Source organism: Bombina bombina, chromosome 6, assembly GCF_027579735.1.
Source record: "Bombina bombina isolate aBomBom1 chromosome 6, aBomBom1.pri, whole genome shotgun sequence".
Classification (NCBI taxonomy): Eukaryota; Metazoa; Chordata; class Amphibia; order Anura; family Bombinatoridae; genus Bombina; species Bombina bombina.
The window spans coordinates 356,980,885-356,998,999 of record NC_069504.1 but is presented as its reverse complement, the minus strand read 5'-3'; the positions used below and the strand labels follow the sequence as shown (position 1 = coordinate 356,998,999).

The 18,115-nt window shown below is 39.3% G+C and overlaps 1 protein-coding gene across 1 annotated transcript; it reads left to right on the top strand.

Annotated features, from left to right (window-relative positions):
- The first annotated feature begins 639 nt into the window (after positions 1 to 639).
- Positions 640 to 16,815, top strand: LMAN2 (lectin, mannose binding 2). The gene is made up of 8 exons (XM_053717035.1): positions 640 to 828; positions 5,511 to 5,629; positions 13,142 to 13,259; positions 13,650 to 13,729; positions 14,823 to 14,984; positions 15,094 to 15,208; positions 15,307 to 15,426; positions 15,940 to 16,815. Exons 1-8 carry the CDS (start codon positions 672 to 674, stop codon positions 16,098 to 16,100), a joined length of 1,032 nt encoding a protein of 343 aa, XP_053573010.1. The 5' UTR covers positions 640 to 671; the 3' UTR covers positions 16,101 to 16,815.
- Positions 16,816 to 18,115: the final 1,300 nt, after the last annotated feature.

The window sequence follows — 18,115 nt, the reverse complement described above, 5'->3', positions numbered from 1 at the left end:
ATTGGAATGATAAATAGAGCCCATATTCTAATAAAATAAAACACAAATACTACCTTATTTACTGCACGTAATTAAACTTTGTATTCTAAAAGAGTTGAGCATTCAACAAGCGTACAATCACTGGAAAATAGGTTTGTTGTATGTGGTTGTGCAATAAAGCTACTTAATTTTATTGTGACTTTAGTGGGAAGCTCTATCTGTATGTGCTGTTGTATAAGTCTCATCTTATTTAGGTATATATAACTGGGAGGGGGCATGGCGACGGCGCAGTAGCGGGAGAAGCTACCTCCCTGAAATGAGTTTTTGCAGGTTGGTATGTCTGCTTAAACAAACTTTTAACGGCGATAAGACAACCCATTGGATAACGAAGTGATTACTTGCTCTTATCTGATTGGTTAGGGTGTAGCTTAGAAAATCCATCTTTCAGTCTTATCTGTACTTGTCAGCCATATTTATTATGGGCACCAATTCCTTTTTTCTCGGTGGATGAAAAATACGGCGATGTCTACTATTATCTCTGCAATCTGCTACGTCCATTTTCAATGGTTCTAGCTAAATTTACAATGATTTATTTTGTTACTCGTTTATAAGTTACTTGCCAGTACTCTTCGGTGTCTGTCATAACACGGAAATGATGTTGGAGGAAGCAGGAAGTTTTGTGCACCAAGGAGATGGTCATGATGGCGGTGGTGTGTCAGCTTAACAGCGTAATGTTGATAATCTTACCGCTGTTATTGAGTTCGTGGAGTTCCAGGGTTGTTGCCGACATCACCGATGGGAATAACGAGCACTTAAAACGGGAACATTCACTAATCAAGCCGTATCAGGGTGAGGAGCTGAGGGATATACTATTCAATTAGGCGGGGACGTTACAAATCTTACCTGAGTGTCTCTTAGAGGGGTGATTACATATCAGGTCCTGTCTGATACGGGTTTTATTATGTGGTAGAAGCTGTATATGCGACCGTACTGCAGACACAAGTCCTATTGTTGTACCTGTTTGTGTACTGTATGTTATAGGACTTTTAAAGTTTCGCCCGGGGGGGATACTGTACCCATTGGTCTAGACACAGCAGCTCTGTGCCTTTTACTTATTAAGGGGCAGTCAATTGGGTCAAATCTCTACTTTTTACATGTGTTACAGGAAAGCAGAGGTATGGTAATTGATTTGTATGTTACTGTGAGTTAAGGGTTAATATGACTGCCTAGTTGTGAAAAATATACATGGTAGGATCAAGAGAGGGGTATCATTTTGGGGGGTGGGGGACAATGTCAGACTATCAAAGGGGGGAATGAACACAAAAATACACAGTCATACAGACACAGAAGGTTACCACAGTAGAGAAATGTTGGTAGTCTCTAGATTATGGAGTGTAATGTAATGACTTTTTTACCTGCAGGATTGCTTATGAAAGTACAGCTCACCTAGGGACTTCTGGGGGAATACTTTTTTTCTTTTTTTTTTAGTACTTTTACTCCTCTGTGTTGTGGGAGGTAATTACATATACATACATGCATATATATTGTCTTTTTATTTGGTAGTGGGTAAAAGCAGGATCCATTTTTTTTAAATGATTTTACTCATTGGACTGCAGACCTGAATCCCCTCTGGCAGCCAGTCAGTTAAAGTTTTTGGAGAGAAACTGTCTAAAACAGCTAGGTGAGGGGACAGTGTCCTGTTTTATGACCTCCAGTCATAAATAAGCAGCAGTAACAGGAGGAATGTTAAAATGGAACTTGCAGAAGTTGTAATAATACAACAGCACATACCTGCCAAGTGTGGGAGGGATCAGTAGAAATGGCTGGGAATGTCTTTTCTTTGTGCTATGCGTCTGGGTCAGCAACACTATATTCAATAACAGGCTGTCTGAATCATGAGCTGCAAGTAGAGATTTTAACACTGCTCATTGAGCGAACTCTAATGTTTTATGGGCAAAACACCCCTACAGGGATAGTGACATACAGTAAGTAGTAAGTACACCTTACAGGAGCTTCCTAAGCCAACTGCTTAGCTGTCTGCTTCTGCACCAGCCCTTATTTCACCAGTAATGGGGGTGTTCTGTGAAGGGACCGAACTTTGTAAAAGAGCGAACCATGTCACTTCCTGTGACGTTTCATCAGCTTTTGCACTCATTTTGCCCCTAATGCGCATGCGTGCCAGCGTCATTCACATACCTGGCCGCATACGTCACAGTGAAACTATTTAGACTTGGGAAATTCTGAAACCAATGTATAGCGCATGCGTGGGCTGTTCTATCACAAATGGGGGTGTTTTATTGAACGATGTTTATTCAACACTGTGTGTGCATTATGGTGTGAAACAGAAATAAATGTATACTTATTTAAAAATAGTTATTAATGTATAACTTCAAACGCATACAAACATTCAAAGCACTTGACTTTATGTTTACTGTAAAATACAACATGCAGTGGTGATATCCGAGTGGCTGTTTGTCATGCATGGACGAATAAACATTGTTCCATGTTTGTGGCTATATATAAATAAATATTTTTAAATAAGTATATCTTTATTTCTGTTTCACACCATAATTTACATACAGTGTTGAATAAACATTGTTCCATAAAACACCCCCATTTGTGATAGAAAAGCCCACGCATGCGCTATACAATGGTTTCAGAATTTCACAAGTCTAAATAGTTTTACCATGATGTATGAGGCCAGGTATGTGATGACACTGGCACGCATGCGTATTAGGGGCAAAATGAGAGCAACAGCTGATGAAACGTCACAGGAAGTGACATGGTTCGCTCTTTTGAAAAGTTAGGTCCCTTCACAGAACAGGGGCAATGGCCTGCCTGCCTCCAGGCCTGTTCTGCTCTTGGATGTAGCACGACAGTCACACTGTATTTGGAAGCTCATTCAGTAGATAGGATCTTTTTTCATTTGAAAAATTTACAAAATGTAATGTTGCATTTTACAGATACCACAAAATGAATCGAATCTAAAGGCAGTTTTACACTGCCATGCTGTTAAATCATCACATTATATAAAGCACATTTGCTAATTGCATTAATTAAAGGGACATTAGGCACTAATTGCCAGCCCAACAGAACTTTGTGGCGCTGTACAAATAAATTATAATAATAAATTCTAGATATAGTAACATATTCAAAGCAGAGTTTAGTTTTACACTAATATGCAGATGCATTGTTGTTTTAATTATACTAGCTGTTTAAATATTAAAGAATTGTAAAGCAACCGGTGCTACCATGTTGTAACCTAGATTTTTTTTTTATTGTCTGCTAAGGCCAAATAATCACAATTATAAATGAGTCACTAGAATTAAATTACATGTAAAGTGGACAAGATAAATAATACAAGTAAATTGCAAAGGTGCTTTTTCCTGTATGTAATTAATTAAACATTGTGCATTACCATCTTAAATTTTTTAACATCCTTTTAAAAAAAATTTTGGTGTTAGAAATAATCACCTTTTAAATCTATAATAACTCCATTCCCTTCCAAAGCTGAAGATTCTGGTACCACCAGTCATATCAATCTTAAAGGTACACTGAACCCAAATTTTTTCTTTCATGATTCACATAGAGCATGCAATTTTAAGCAACTTTCTAATTTACTCCTATTATCAATTTTTCTTCGTTCTCTTGCTATCTTTATTTTAAAAAGAAGGCATCTAAGCTAAGGAACCAGCAACTTTTTGGTTCAGACCATGGACATCACTTGTTTATTAGTGCTGTCCAATCAGCAAGGACAACCTAGGTTGTTCACCAAAAATGGTCCAGCATCTAAACTTACATTTTTGCTTTTCAAATAAACATACCAAGAGAATGAAGAAAATTTGATAATAAGAGTAAATTAGAGCATGCAATTTTAAGCAACTTTCTATCTGAATCACAAAAGAAAATTTTGGTTTCAGTGTCCCTTTAAGCACGTCATTGGGTACTTACCTAAATTGCCACTCACGCACAATAATTGTCCCACGTCACTTACACATCACTGAGCATGAACTAAAAGAAAGTGCATTGTTTGGCTTGTTGCAGAATAGGAGGCAAGAGATTGCAGAAGCTGCATTATTTGCACAACTTTAGTTGGCACAGCACATAAGTAAGCTGCATAACTTGCTATTGCACAAATATCTTTTTTTTCCCAAAACAAAATGTTGATGACTGCTTTTAAAATTTGTATTAGAAATGGATTTCATCTGTGGGTCTGATTGTCGATTGCTATAGAATGTGTGTATGAAAGCTGATTGCATGAAAAAAGCATTCAACGTACAAATTAAAATATGTTGCACAGAGAAAGAACGAAGACTGGGTCAGGTTGCAGTTTTCTCCACAGGAATATTGGCTAGCTGGGTGGCATTATGAAGTAGTCGGATGGGGCAGTAAAATATTTTCTAATATTATATCATTTTCTTCTATCCAAAGCACAAAATAATTACATAATTTAATATAAATATATTTTTAATGATAATTTGTGCAATATAAATTGGCTAATTTTAGTTTAATATTGACTTAAATTTTAGCCAGAACATACCATTTAAAAAAAGTTTCCAATTTGCTTTGTTCCCATGACAGTCTGTGCTGAAGAGATACTTGGGTAGGAATCTGGAGCACTATGTGGCAGGGAATAGTGCCGATATCTAGTGCTCTTACTAATAGTCAACATTCTTGCAAAACTGCTGCCATATAGTGCTCTAGAAATGGTCGGCTCCTGAGCATATATCCCTGCTTATCAACAAAAGGTACCAAGAGATGAAGAACGATTGACAATAGAAGTAATATAGAAATGTGCTTAAAATCACACGCTCTATCTGAATCATGAAAGAAATATTGTGGTTTTTATGTCCCTTTTTAAAGAGGTGTTTAATATCTAATAAGATAACACATTTTTTCAGAAAGTGCCAAATGATTGTCTCCATTGAACCTCTTGTCTTTGAGTGCAGCATTGTATTTCATTTGCTTGTTTAAACAGATTTGAAACAGGCAGTGTGCAGAAAACATATGACCCTTCACACCTGACTACACAAGGGATCGTCTGCACAATTATAGCTACGTTGAATTAATTTGCATCTCTTGTGTAGTCAAGTGTAAAGGAGTTTGTTCCCTGCACAACTGTAGTTTCAAAGCTGTTTTGCAAAATTAAAAAAAAAAGATTCTGCAGACTTGACCTCAGATTATGTTCTGAGTGCAGTGATTATTAGCTGCACATACAAATATCAAGTGAAGCCTTGCTGGTTGACTAGAATGAATTCTCCCATGCTGCTTATGCCTTGTGTGTGTACCACTGTTCCATGGGCCGCAAAAGGCCAGTTTCAGTGGATAGGGAAAAGCAAGCAGATTACATAGGTAAATATAAAGAAACCACTTAAAACAAAAAATGAGCATCTATTAGGACTTGTTTCAGAAATCATTAAAATGTCTTTGTAGGTTTATGTTCTTTCTTAATCGATGTTGTGCTCTTTTTCGACTTATATAGACTCTGTTGCTTTTGTAGTAACTCCTCTTATTTTGTGTTCAACTTTCAGGTGTGGGGTCTAGTTCCATGTCTTCGTGGGATTTCAGCGGTAATACTATTCTGACAAGTCAGTACGTGCGCCTTACATCCGATGAGCGAAGTCGGGAGGGCTCAATCTGGAACAGAATGGTGAGCGTAAAATTATGATACAGTCTCTGGCTTTCTCATTATTGTATTCTGTTTTGTTTTGTTTTTAAATCAGTGGTGAATACATTGCTCGCTGATTGCCAAGTACCACTCTTACAGCTGTGTTTTTGACAGTGACAAGCCTTTTATGAATAAGTAGGTTTATTAAAAACTTAAAGCAGTTGAGCATTAAACTTTCTGAATACATTGACACCATTTAAGAAACAATGTCCATAATTTCACCACCACTTGCCTTATTTAGAGGGGCCAATCTAGAGCAAACTTTTTATTTTTTGTAGTGCCATTTTATATGCCTCTTGCCCCCCCTGCTGAGGATAATTAGGGACATATATAAATTAATTTCTACAATGTTCAAACAATAAATAGCTCATAAAGGGACATGAAACCCCAATTGTTTTTCTTTCATGGTTTATAGAGATCTTGTAATTTTAAACAAATTTTCTAATTCTTTTATCAAATTTGTTTCATTTTCTTGGTATTATTTGTTGGAGTAGCAATGCTCTGCTGGGACATAGCTCAACACATCAGGTAAACCAATGACATGAGGTATATTTGTGCAGCTAGCTCCCAGTAGTGCATCAATGCCCCTAAGCCTACTCAATGATTTTCAACAAAGGATACCATGAGAATAAAGCAAGATAGAGAATAGAAGTAAACTGGAACTTAGTTTAAATGGTATGCTCTGCCTCAATTGTGAAAGTTTAATTTTGACTTTACTGTCCCTTTAAGGGGACATATTTGTCAAAATTGAATTGTACGTTAGTGCATTTCGGTTTTGTAAAAAGAAAATTTGTGCGATTTACAGATATAAACAAAAACACAATCTCTTCTTAATATTGAATTGTATGAGTGTAGTAGTATGATGTGTTTAAAGGGACACTAAATACATTTCATCCACCTTCTTGCTGCCATTATTTAAACTAGGTTACACTGCAGGTGTCTGAAGGGAAGTTGCTGCACATTTGCAAACAGGTCAGCACTTTAATTTAGTGAAAGATAGATTTCAGCATGGCAGTACCCATGAGTAGTGGTAGGCAAGGAAAAGCCTCAATACTATGCTTCTAAAATATATTTAGGGCGCAAGACAATTTGTCAGCCATTACAAGTGGCTGGTTATTGCTACCTCAATTAGCACTTATAAAATTAACCAGAGATCAGATCTCTGGTTAAAGGGACACAGAATCCAAATTTTTTCTTTCGAGATTCAGATAGAGCATGCAATTGTAAGCAACTTTCAATTTTTCTTTGTTCTCTTGCTATCTTTATTTGAAAAAAGATGGCGTCTAAGCTTTTTTTCTTGGTTTAGAACTCAGCACTTTTTTATTGGTGGATGAATTTATCTACCAATCAGCAAGGACAACCTAGGTTGTTCACTAAGAAAGGGCGGCATCTAAACTTACATTCTTGCATTTCGAATAAAGATACCAAGAGAATAAAGAAAATTTGATAATAGGAGTAAATTAGAAAGTTTCTTAAAATTTTATGCTCTATCTGAATCACGAAAGAGAAAACATTTGGGTTCAGTGTCCCTTTAATTTTATAAATATGCCCCAAAATACAGTGTACTTTATTTTATTAAAAAAATAAAGATAGCAGCATCTTTATTTTTTAATAAAATAACTGTACTAGGCAGTATTTTGGGGCTAAAGTTGGTGGGAGTGGGGTGTTAGAAAAAAAACTATAAATTATTATTATTCTTTATTTATAAAGCACCGACAGATTCCACAGCGCTGCCCATGGGTACAAGGATAACAGTACAATGGAGAAACAATACGATAAAAGACAAAATTTTACAGACAAATACAGGGGGAATTGAGGGCCCTATTCCCGTGGGAACTTACAATCTAGATGGGTAGGAGGATGGGAAACAGGAGGTGGGGACTGCAAAGGTGAGAATATTAGTGAGGAGATAGATGGGGGGCAACTTTAGTTTAGTGAAGTTAGTTTGTTAATAAGTCTGGTGATAAGCTTCCCTGAACAGAAAGGTCTTTAGGGAACGTTTAAAGGAGGAAAGGTTAGGGTCAAGTCTGACAGCGTGAAGAAGTGCGTTCCAGAGGGTTGGTGCCGCACGAGAAAATTCCTGTAGTCTAGCATGAGAGGAGGTGATGGTAGAGGATGCAAGAAGCAGGTTGTTGTTGGATCTTAGGGGGTGGGCTGGAGTATATTTGTTGATGAGTGAGGACAGGTAGGGTGGGGCAGCATTGGTGAGGGCTTTGTAGGTCAGGGTGAGAATTTTGAATTTAACTCTGTTGTGAATGGGGAGCCAGTGAAGGGACTCGCAGAAACAGAGCGTCAAGAGAGGTGGATTAGCCTGGCAGATGCATTAAGGATGGATTGGAGGGGAGAGAGGCGGGAGAGAGGGAGGCCAGTTAGTAAGTTGTTACAGTAGTCAAGTCAGGAAATTACCAGGGAGTGGATTAGCTGTTTAGTAGTTTCAGCACTCAGAAACGGACACATTTTGGAGATATTGCGTAGGTGGTTGCGGCAGGATGTAGAGAGCAGTTGGATGTGGGGAATGAAGGACAGATTTGAGTCAAGCGTATATATAAATATATATTTAAATATTTGATGCCATTACTGCTTTACTTACCCCCTTTGCTACACTTAGGTTCTGATGCCTTCTCTGACAGCATCAGAACGAGGCTCCCATTGGAGCCTATGGAATAGCACTCTTGTGAGCGCAATGCTTCCCAGTAATGCAAACACAAGCTCGCCTTAGCATTGCTGACAAATTGTAATACCAGGGCACATTAGTGTGCGCTGGTATTACACAGTGGAGTGCAAATATCGCTTTTATGAAACCAATATTTAGTGCTCCACTTGTAATCTGGTCCTTAGCATTTAATGTCCCTTTTAATCTTAAAATATATTTTGAGGTGAAATGCATGTGACCTATCAGGATACATAATATATGGTATATATTTTTAATTCCTATTACTTTAAAATTGATCTTCTTAAATTGAAAGAGTCCATAGCTGCATTCATTACTTTTGGGAAATAAGAACCTGGCCACCAGGAGGAGGCAAAGACACCCCGTCAAAGGCTTAAATACTCCTCCCACTCCCCTCATCCCCCAGTCATTTCTTTGCCTTTCGTCCCAGGAGGTTGGCAGAGAAGTGTCAGAATTTATTTTGTCTCTTATGTACTCTTCGGCATTCAGTCTCTCAGTGAGGGCTTGGATGAGTCCGGAGATGCAGGGAGAGTCTTTCTGCAAAACCACCCTGATTCATGTTAACAGCTCCTCAAGCAATCAGCGTAGTCTAACTTCGCTTCGCTGCCTGTTTTCTTCTCTCAAGTCCATGGTGGAGGCAATGCTACTATCCGTCACACTTGAAGGGCCGTGTTCTGTTTTACGGCGTAGATTCCGGTAAGATCGTTTCATTTTACTTTCTTTATAAATGTACTGTAATACAAAGGTTTTCCCGAGCAGCTACCACCTTGCGGGTCTAACTTTACATAAGGGTCTCAGTGAGTCTCCTTCAGTATCTTGGAATCAAGGGTTAATATCTCCTCAGGGGGTTATGGAACAAGGGGGTTTATAATCATGTATGTTTTTTGATTCAACCTGCTGATGTGTGATGCTTACTGGGCTTGTGGTTTTGAACATTGATGCCTTTGGATGTGACGCAACCTTATGATTGGGCGCGCTTTTTTGGACTGTATGGTTCACCTTCTGGTTGGACGTGGTTACATTCTGTCTTCCATTTCCGCATTCCCGACCGTGTGGTGAAGGAAAAATTCTAGTCTGCAGGGGTCTGGTCATAGGAGGTGGTGAGTGCCCCAGCCATTGTAGGTTTCAGGTGCTGTTTTTGTTTTACTACTTTAGTCCATATTTGCATATCTTCTATCCAGTTATGGAGGATTCTGATGCTGAGACTATTTTAATTTCAAACTCAGATTCTGCGTCCGGTGAAGAATCCGGATTGGCCTCGTTGACACATGTCAACCAGTTCTGTTCTGTATGCCATTTGAGAGCGACTTGTTCCTCGGACTCGGGGAATCAAGGGACAGCTGAGCCGTCCTCCCAGAGGCGAGTTCCCTTCCGCTCCACACTTCTACACATGTGGGTAACCCAGTTTATGATTATTCCTCCATGCAGGGTGGCGTGTTGCAGCACGCCTTCGCTTCCACATATTTTTGGCGATTATTCGTCTGCAGAGTCCAGACATCTGCTAATTCGAATGGTGCACCTCATTAGACATGTGGGGATGATGTTGTCTCCTTTTTTGTTCATTTATCAAGATTGTTCCCAGTTTATGGAAGATCTCGGCTCAGTTTGGCTGGTCCTGTGGGTAGGCCTGTTTCTTCTTGGGCGTTAACGTCCAGTTTGCCTTATATTTTATTTTATCCGATGGGATGTTTTTTGTTCTGTTTTATTGTTTCCTTCGGGAACTCTCTGGGATCGATACTCTTTGTTACTTCTTCGGAAGTTGTTTTGGACAGGTTAGTCCTATGTTAAAATGTCTTCTTCCCCTTCTGAGGGAGGATTTATGCAGCCTGCCGGTTAGGACCCTGGGTGCAGGCTGGTCCTATTGGGTTCGGTTCTGTCTTGTGGCTGTTCAGACACGTGGCGCTGTTCGAGGTGCCGAGTGCCCATGTTACCATTTGTTTTACATGTTTCAACTACGTATCAAGAGGTCTGTGGGCCTGTGAGGCGGGAAGGATTGTTTCAGTTCTTATAGCCTTCATCTGGATGCCTGGGTTAGCGGAGTTTCCGCTGCGTCACTCTCTCTTATGTCTGGTATTATCGGACAATAGAGTTTCCTCTCCCACGTAGTGGAGGGTTGGAAGGCTTAGCGCCCTCTTACCGCTGTTTGATTGGTTTGGCCTTCTTTTGAGGCTCTGGTTTTGTCCTTTTTTGGACTTGGTCCATCTACAGCTAGTAGTTTGAATAGCTGACTAGCATGCAGAAGATTTGCAGTTTGAATCTGAGGCAGCACCTTGAAGGTGTGCTCACAGGCTGTTTAATGTAGCAAGCTTCAGCTATTGTTCATGACCGTGTACTGTCTAGCTAGCTGATTAGGAGACCTTCTTAGTCTTACCCCGTTGTCTCCTTTTAGGGATCTGAGTTTCCCTCCGGGAGATGGTTGATCCCTGTGGGGACATTGGGCTTTGCTCGGGTTCCCCGGAGCTGAGGCTTTGTACCCTTTTCTCCCTGTATCCCTCTGTTGATAGGGAGGTGATGTGTAGACTAGCCCTGCTCGAGGTTTTTTGTCCCGAGGCTGTGTTGGAAGTCTAGGGGCTCTAGAGTCGTTATTCGACTTTTATCGCCTTGCTCCTTGGAGCATAGTACTATTAGCAAGGGATGGTTCCTTCCTTAGGTTGGGACTTACGAGTGCTTCTCGTTATCCGGATTGCTCTGAATATTGCATTAATACCCCTTGTGTCTGTTTTTTTATCAGATGGGGTGTTAAGTTCTTGGATATGTTTGATCAAACATTTGGGTGCCCAGACCTGTTTTCTCCCTGAGGCTTCCAGTTGCTGAGGCTTCGCTCAGTTTTCCCTTGTGGACCCAGTTGTGAGTTGTTACCAGACTCTTAGGCCTAGGGGCTAGTTTGGGGTTCTCCAGTTACTGGGAACTTGAGCTATGTCTCTTACTCGGTCTATTTGACCTGGTTATGGTGGCCAGGTTTTCTGAGTGTCTGTTGCTCATTAGGCTTGATGCGCCTGGGAGTTGGCTTCCCTGGGTCAGCTTGCTAGGATAACCCTTGGATTCACTGCTCTGCAGGCGCATGGGTTTGCAGTATTGGCGAGCTGCTTTTTAGGGGAGTCCTTTCCAAGGGAATCAGTGTTGGGAGTTGATTTCTCTTTAGCCTGTAGCTTCCTGCCTCGAAGACAGGTGTTGCCTTCTGGCTCCTTCCTTTTCTTAAGGGGGTTATTCTCACTCTTATGGTGATGTGCTCTCTTTCTTGGGGCTTCTCCTGGATCAGGAGGTTGGAACTTTGTAACTTATCAGAGAGGGGTGTCTCTCTGGGGTGTTACGTTCCATCTGGAGTCTTGCTGACTCTGTGCAGACACTTTGTTGGGCCTTTTGCTAGATCCTTTGGGTCTGGGCGTGGGTTCAGATAGACGTCATTTTCAGGAACTAGGTGGGTGTAGTTGCTAGCACCCTAGTCCTACAGGCAGAGGGTCCAGGTTTACACCTCCTTTGGGCTCTGGGTGTATCCTCTCCTTTCGGGGGGCCTCGACTGAGGTTGTGTTCCCCTTTTTGGAGACCTGTGTGTAGGTCTGGCGGTTTGATTGCCTAGAGTGTGCACTCTGTCTGGGGGTTGCTTTTTGCAGTCTGTTCTCCGGTTGACCGCTTCTACTTATTAGCAACTATCCTCTGTGTCGCCCTGTTGTGGACTCTGTGTTCTCGACTCAGGGTTTTTTGTCTGGGTCTGTTGCACATTTTTTTTTGTGGTTGAATACTTTGTATTCTATGTTCGGACGCTGTGAGGACTCAGTCTTCCATTGTCTTTCGGTGCTTTGCACGATGTTGAGAGAAGGGTTTCTCTGTTTTTATGCCCGGTCCTAAACTTCCGGTTTCTGCTTGGTCTGGGCGTAGTCTCCCCTTGTTTGTGAGGACCCATTTGGGTCTTGTGAGCGGGGCTCGTTATGGGAATTGTTCCTTATGGATTCTGTGGTGACCTTTCGGTTTCCCTTCGGTTCTTCCTTGCCCTATCTCATTGGGAGTTTAGGCTGGTGTCCCCTTTATTAGTGAGTGGTGAGGGATCGACTTTTGGGCGACGGTGTTTCCTGGAGGACTTTTGGCTCAGTTGAGTCAGATTTTGTCTCTAGCTAGGCTTATACACTATCTGCGGGTCAATGTCCTTGGGGCCTTTCCTTTTCAAAGTTTCTTGGCTTCGGACGAAGCAGGGTTTTTGTTGGGTAGTGGTTTCAGGCATGGTGCCCTCAGAATGGGCCGCCTATTGTACCCTCCCGTCTTGGCATTCAGTGTCCTCTATAGCTTGGGTATTGTTTTCCCAAAAGTAATGAATGCAACTGTGGGCTCTTTCCATTTTAAGAAGAAAAACATAAATTATGCTTACCTGATAAACTTTTCTTCTGATGGAAAGAGTCCACAGCTCCCCACCCGTAATTATTTATTTTATTTTTTTTTTGTCTGGCGTCCTGTTATCTTCTGGCACTTTTCACCCTGATATTTCTTCTACTCGTCCTTGTTTCTCGGCTGAATGACTGGGGGATGAGGGGAGTGGGAGGAGTATTTAAGCCTTTGGCTGGGGTGTCTTTGCCTCCTCCTGGTGGCCAGGTTCTTATTTCCCAAAAGTAATGAATGCAGCTGTGGACTCTTTTCATCAGAAGAAAAGAAAATTATCAGGAGAGCATAATTTTATGTTTTTTATACGGATTAACTTTTTGGGTTTGAAGGTTTTTGAGTGAATGTGGAGATAACGGGATTTTGGTGCAAGCATGTTGTATTCTCTGCATCACATCCAAAGGTTGTTGGTAATAGAGGTTTTACCAATATCTTTTCTTATTTTTTTATTATAGCCATGTTTCTTGATGGACTGGGAATTGCATGTACAGTTTCAGATCCATGGAGGAGGAAAGAAGAACTTGCATGGAGATGGCTTTGCTCTGTGGTATGCAAAGGATCGTTTGATACCAGGTGAATTGTAGTCTGTTTTTTCTGCTGGAATTAAAGGGATAGTTAAACCCATTTTTTTTTCTTTCATGATTCAGATAGAGCAGCAATTGTAAGCAACTTTCTAATTTACTCCTATTATCAATTTTTCTTCCTTCTCTTGGTAGCTTTATTTAAAAAGCAGAAATGTATGTTTAAGAGCCTGCCCATTTTTGGTTCAGAACCTGGGTTGCACTTGCTGATTGGTGGTTACATTTAAAGATACCAAGAGAAGGAAGGAAAATTGATATTAGGAGTAAATTAGAAAGTTGCTTAAAATTGCATGCTCTATCTGAATCATGAAAAATATGTGGTTTTACTATCCCTTTAAGATGTGTATTAATGTGTTTTTTTTTTTTTGTTTTTTTCTCTAAGGTCCTGTTTTTGGAAACCAAGATAACTTCCATGGTCTGGCAGTATTTGTGGACACCTATCCTAATGATGAAACAACAGAGGCAAGTCCATAAAATAGAACAGAAGTGAGCTGACTGTATTAAGTGACAACTATTTCAGATAGTCAGCTTCGCAAAAATGGACAGTACCGTGTTAGCCCGTTTTTTCAAAGAAAGTAAAAATCCTTTTGTAAGAAAATAAAAAAATTTGATGTACAGGTGATACCTTCAATAGCTCACTAATAGTGGATACCGTGGCTGGACTATTATCCGATGGATATTTGTGCGACAGATAATAATCCGACAGAAAAATGTCCGTCGAATAACAGTCCGGCCGTGGCTAAATGTGTCAGATTCTAATCACGCTCCACACCGCATGGACCCATCACAGCCTCACTCTAATATCATGATATATAGTGAATCTTTATTTAAAATATAACAAAAAGCACAAACCTAAAACAATTAAAATTAGCTTATATTTTTTTTTTTAATAATATTAACTTACATATTTATATATATATATATATATATATATATATATATATATTTTTTTTTTTTTTAATATATTAACTTATAATTATATTTACAGGGAAGGTAATAGGAGATATGTATGGGGAGGGGAATGTGTTAAAAGCACATCGTAAGGGTGGGACCAATGGTTAGGTTCCCAGAGGCGGTTACGGCGCCTGAGGCACTGATTATAAAATAACACTCTGGAGCGTATCTGCCGAATGTTCTTGTATAATGAGGCTTTACAATCTGATAGTGAGTAGTGTACGTGGGCCTGTGAGTTAAGAGAAATAGACGTCAGCCATTTGTGACTCGGTCATTTCTCCACTCAAAATATAGTCTCTCAGACATATGTCTGACGGATAAATGTGCTTCAGCATTCTGTACGAGAGCCATGGATACAGTTGCAAGCTTTTAGGATAATGAAGTCCCTTCATCATGCATTCATAGTAGACTAAAAATGCACTTTCACTGTAGTCTAATCGGTTTCATATCTTCAAATTGTTTTCAAAAAGTATACAGTATTTTGTTGTTTAAACGTTTTATCACATACATACAGACAGAAACATATTTCTTGCCTGAATAGAATAGGCAGACATATTTGTTGCTTTAGAAAGGCTTATTCTTATGTAAACTTGCTTTTCAGAGAGTTTTCCCATATATATCTGTCATGGTAAATAATGGCTCATTAAAATATGACCATAGTAAAGATGGACGCACTGTAGAACTTGCAGGCTGTACTGCAGATATCCGCAATAAGAATCATGACACTTTTCTCGCAATCCGCTATTCTCAAGGACGTCTTACGGTAAGAATAGGTTAATCTTCTACTACTGAAGACATAGATTCAATATAGTTATCAAAATGTATTAATTTTATTTCTTCACTTGAAATTAACTGATCTGAATTAATTGAAGGTCATGACTGATATTGAAGATAAGAATGAATGGAAAAATTGTGTTGATATTTCTGGAGTCCGGTTGCCAACTGGATACTTTTTTGGGGCATCTGCTGCCACGGGAGACTTATCGGGTTTGTTTGATCTTTTTACATTTACAACAAACACTCAACCTGGCAATCTGATGTTCCTATTTTTATTTAGTGTCTAAAGATCTGTTTGTGCTCTATAGATAACCATGATATAATCTCTATGAAGTTATATCAGCTGATGGTAGAACATTCACCAGAAGATGAAAACATTGACTGGACCAAGATTGAACCCAGTGTGAGCCTACTGAAATCCCCCAAGGGTAAGATGCTTAGTATTCACATTTTGAGTTTTCATCTGTGAATAAAGGTTTAGTTTTAAATTGCCTCCTTTTATTCCATAATTGAAACATTTAATACTGTTTATTTGAAAAACCCAAAATTGATAGAGGCTACACCTTCACTAGAAACGGTACATTCTGGTGGTGTGGCTACACCTTCATTAGCAACGATCACCAGATCTTCTGTCATTATGTCATATTATGTAAAGAGTTTACCATCAGTAGGCAGCATAAAAAGCTCTGGTGGTGAGGCTACACCTTTTCTAGCAACAGTACACTCGGGTGGTGGGGCTACACCTTCGCTAGCAACAGTACACTCGGTGGTGAGGCTACACCTTCGCTAGCAACAGTACACTTGGGTGGTGGGGCTACACCTTCGCTAACAACAGTACACACGGGTGGTGGGGCTACAGCTTCGCTAGCACACTCCTTGGATAGAGTCTTTAAAATTGCCTTTAAAACCAGTATGTAAGTATATATTTCTTTCTCCATCAGATAATGTTGATGACCCAACTGGAAATTTTCGAAGTGGACCTCTAACTGGCTGGAAGGTTTTCCTACTACTACTAGCTGCTCTCCTTGGTATTATTGTATGTGCAGTAGTGGGAGCTGTTGTTTTCCAGAAACGTCAAGAAAGAAACAAGCGATTTTACTAGTTGGAAGTTATGGTGAACATTATCAGTGCCCAAATGTGAACTTTGTTTTTCTTTTTTTTTTTTTTTCTTTTTTTTTCTTTTTTTTCTTGATTTTTAAAAAAATTGTACAAAACTGAAGTGGGTTAATAAGAAAATAACTTCATTTCTATTTTCTTACTTTGCATTTAAAGGTGAAGGAATGAAATCCATAATATGGGTAAAAAGAGGAGCAATTGTTTTATGGACAATACCTGATATCTGTTTGTTTGTTTTTATGACATATATTAATTTCTGACTGTAGCGGAGTGTGCTTTGGAGACATTTCCTAGTTTCTGCACACACAGCCTAGAATGCTTCACTTGTGGAGTTGAATCTAGGTGTGTAAGGCAAACCATTTTTCATACTGAATGTCTTCTTGTGCAGCTTCTGGCAGCAGGATCCTGTGGATTGTAACAGCTGCTCTGCACAAAACGCTGACCGGATTTAGTAAGCATGGCTGCACTTTCCATTATGGTTTCCTCAATCACAAAGTTTACAATGACCTGAGGATGGGGAGTCAAGGATTTGGGATTTTTTTTAGCTTTGGTCTGCACTACATATCCTGTAAATCCTCTGGAAAGAATATTATGCCACAGAAATATTGACTCTGCAGGAATCTGGGTATGCATTTAGTAACATTGTGGAACATCTAGCTGTTACGGAGGTTGGTTGCTCATTAAAAAATATTTGGTATCTTTTTGTCTGGTGTTTTTATACTAAAGGGAGAAAACAATTCTATACTTGCCAGTATTTTTGTTTTTATTATTTTATTTACTGTGCAGTGTCAACATGCTATATGAATAAAAAACGCTAAAATGTGTTTCATGTTTAGCCCTGCAGTTTAATACAGGTGGCCCTCATTTTACAACGGTTGAATTTACCAGATCTTCCTGTCTATAAATCAGTCCAGATTGGAATGCATAGAAAGAACTGTTTGCAGAAAAATGCAAGTGAAGTCTGTGTTGTGTGATTATTTTATTAGGTTTATAATGCTGCTTAGCAAATGTTTTTGTTCATTTAACTTAGTTTAATTATATATTCTGTGTTGTGTGATTATTTTATTAGGTTTATAATGCTGTTTAGCATTTAAAGTCTTTATTTCAAAGCTTTAAAAATAATGTATTCGGTGTTACTCATTACAATTTTGAGAGGGGCCTGGAACCTAACTCCCTCACTTCCCATTGACTTACATTATAAATTGGGTTTCAATTTACAACGGTTTCAATTTACAGCCATTCCTTCTGGAACCTAACCCCGGCGTAAACTGAGGGCTACCTGTATTATATATTAATATTATGACTGAAATCATTAACCTGACAATAACATGGAAGTCACGAATCAACGTTAGTAAGACAGAGCCTGCATTTTTAAAGGCTCATTAAATACGGTAGATTTGCATAATCGCCAAATGCATGATAAAATGACAATGCAAGAGCATTTAGTCTGAACTTGAAATGAAGAGTAGTTTTTTTGTTTGTTTTTTTGACAAATTTCAGTCATTTCTATTTCCACTCTCCCTGTATCCTGTGACAGCCATCAGCCAAAAACAAATGCATATACGTATATTCTCGTGAATTCTTGCACATGTTCAGTAGGAGCTGGTGACTCAAAAAGTGTAAATATAAAGAGACTGTGCACATTTTTGTTAAAGTTAATGTACATTTTGGTGCTAAAGTGCCCGGTTTTTAAAAATTCTATTAAAAACGGGGGCAATTTAATTAATCAAAATTTACTTTTCACTCGTGTTGTGAAAAAAAAACTTACCTTTTAATCTTGACAGCAGCTCCAGCTTCCTCTACCCGTCGCAAAGCCTCTTCCTGGGTCTAAAATGAGGAATCCGGCTTCCTCCAATCACAGCGTTGAATCAGACACTGTGATTGGAGGATGATCTATCCATCATTTCTGACATCAGAAATGACTTGCGACGACCGGAGGAAGCTGGAGGGGCTGTCAAGTTTAAAAAATAAGTTTTTTGTTTTTGTTTTTTTTCTTCACAA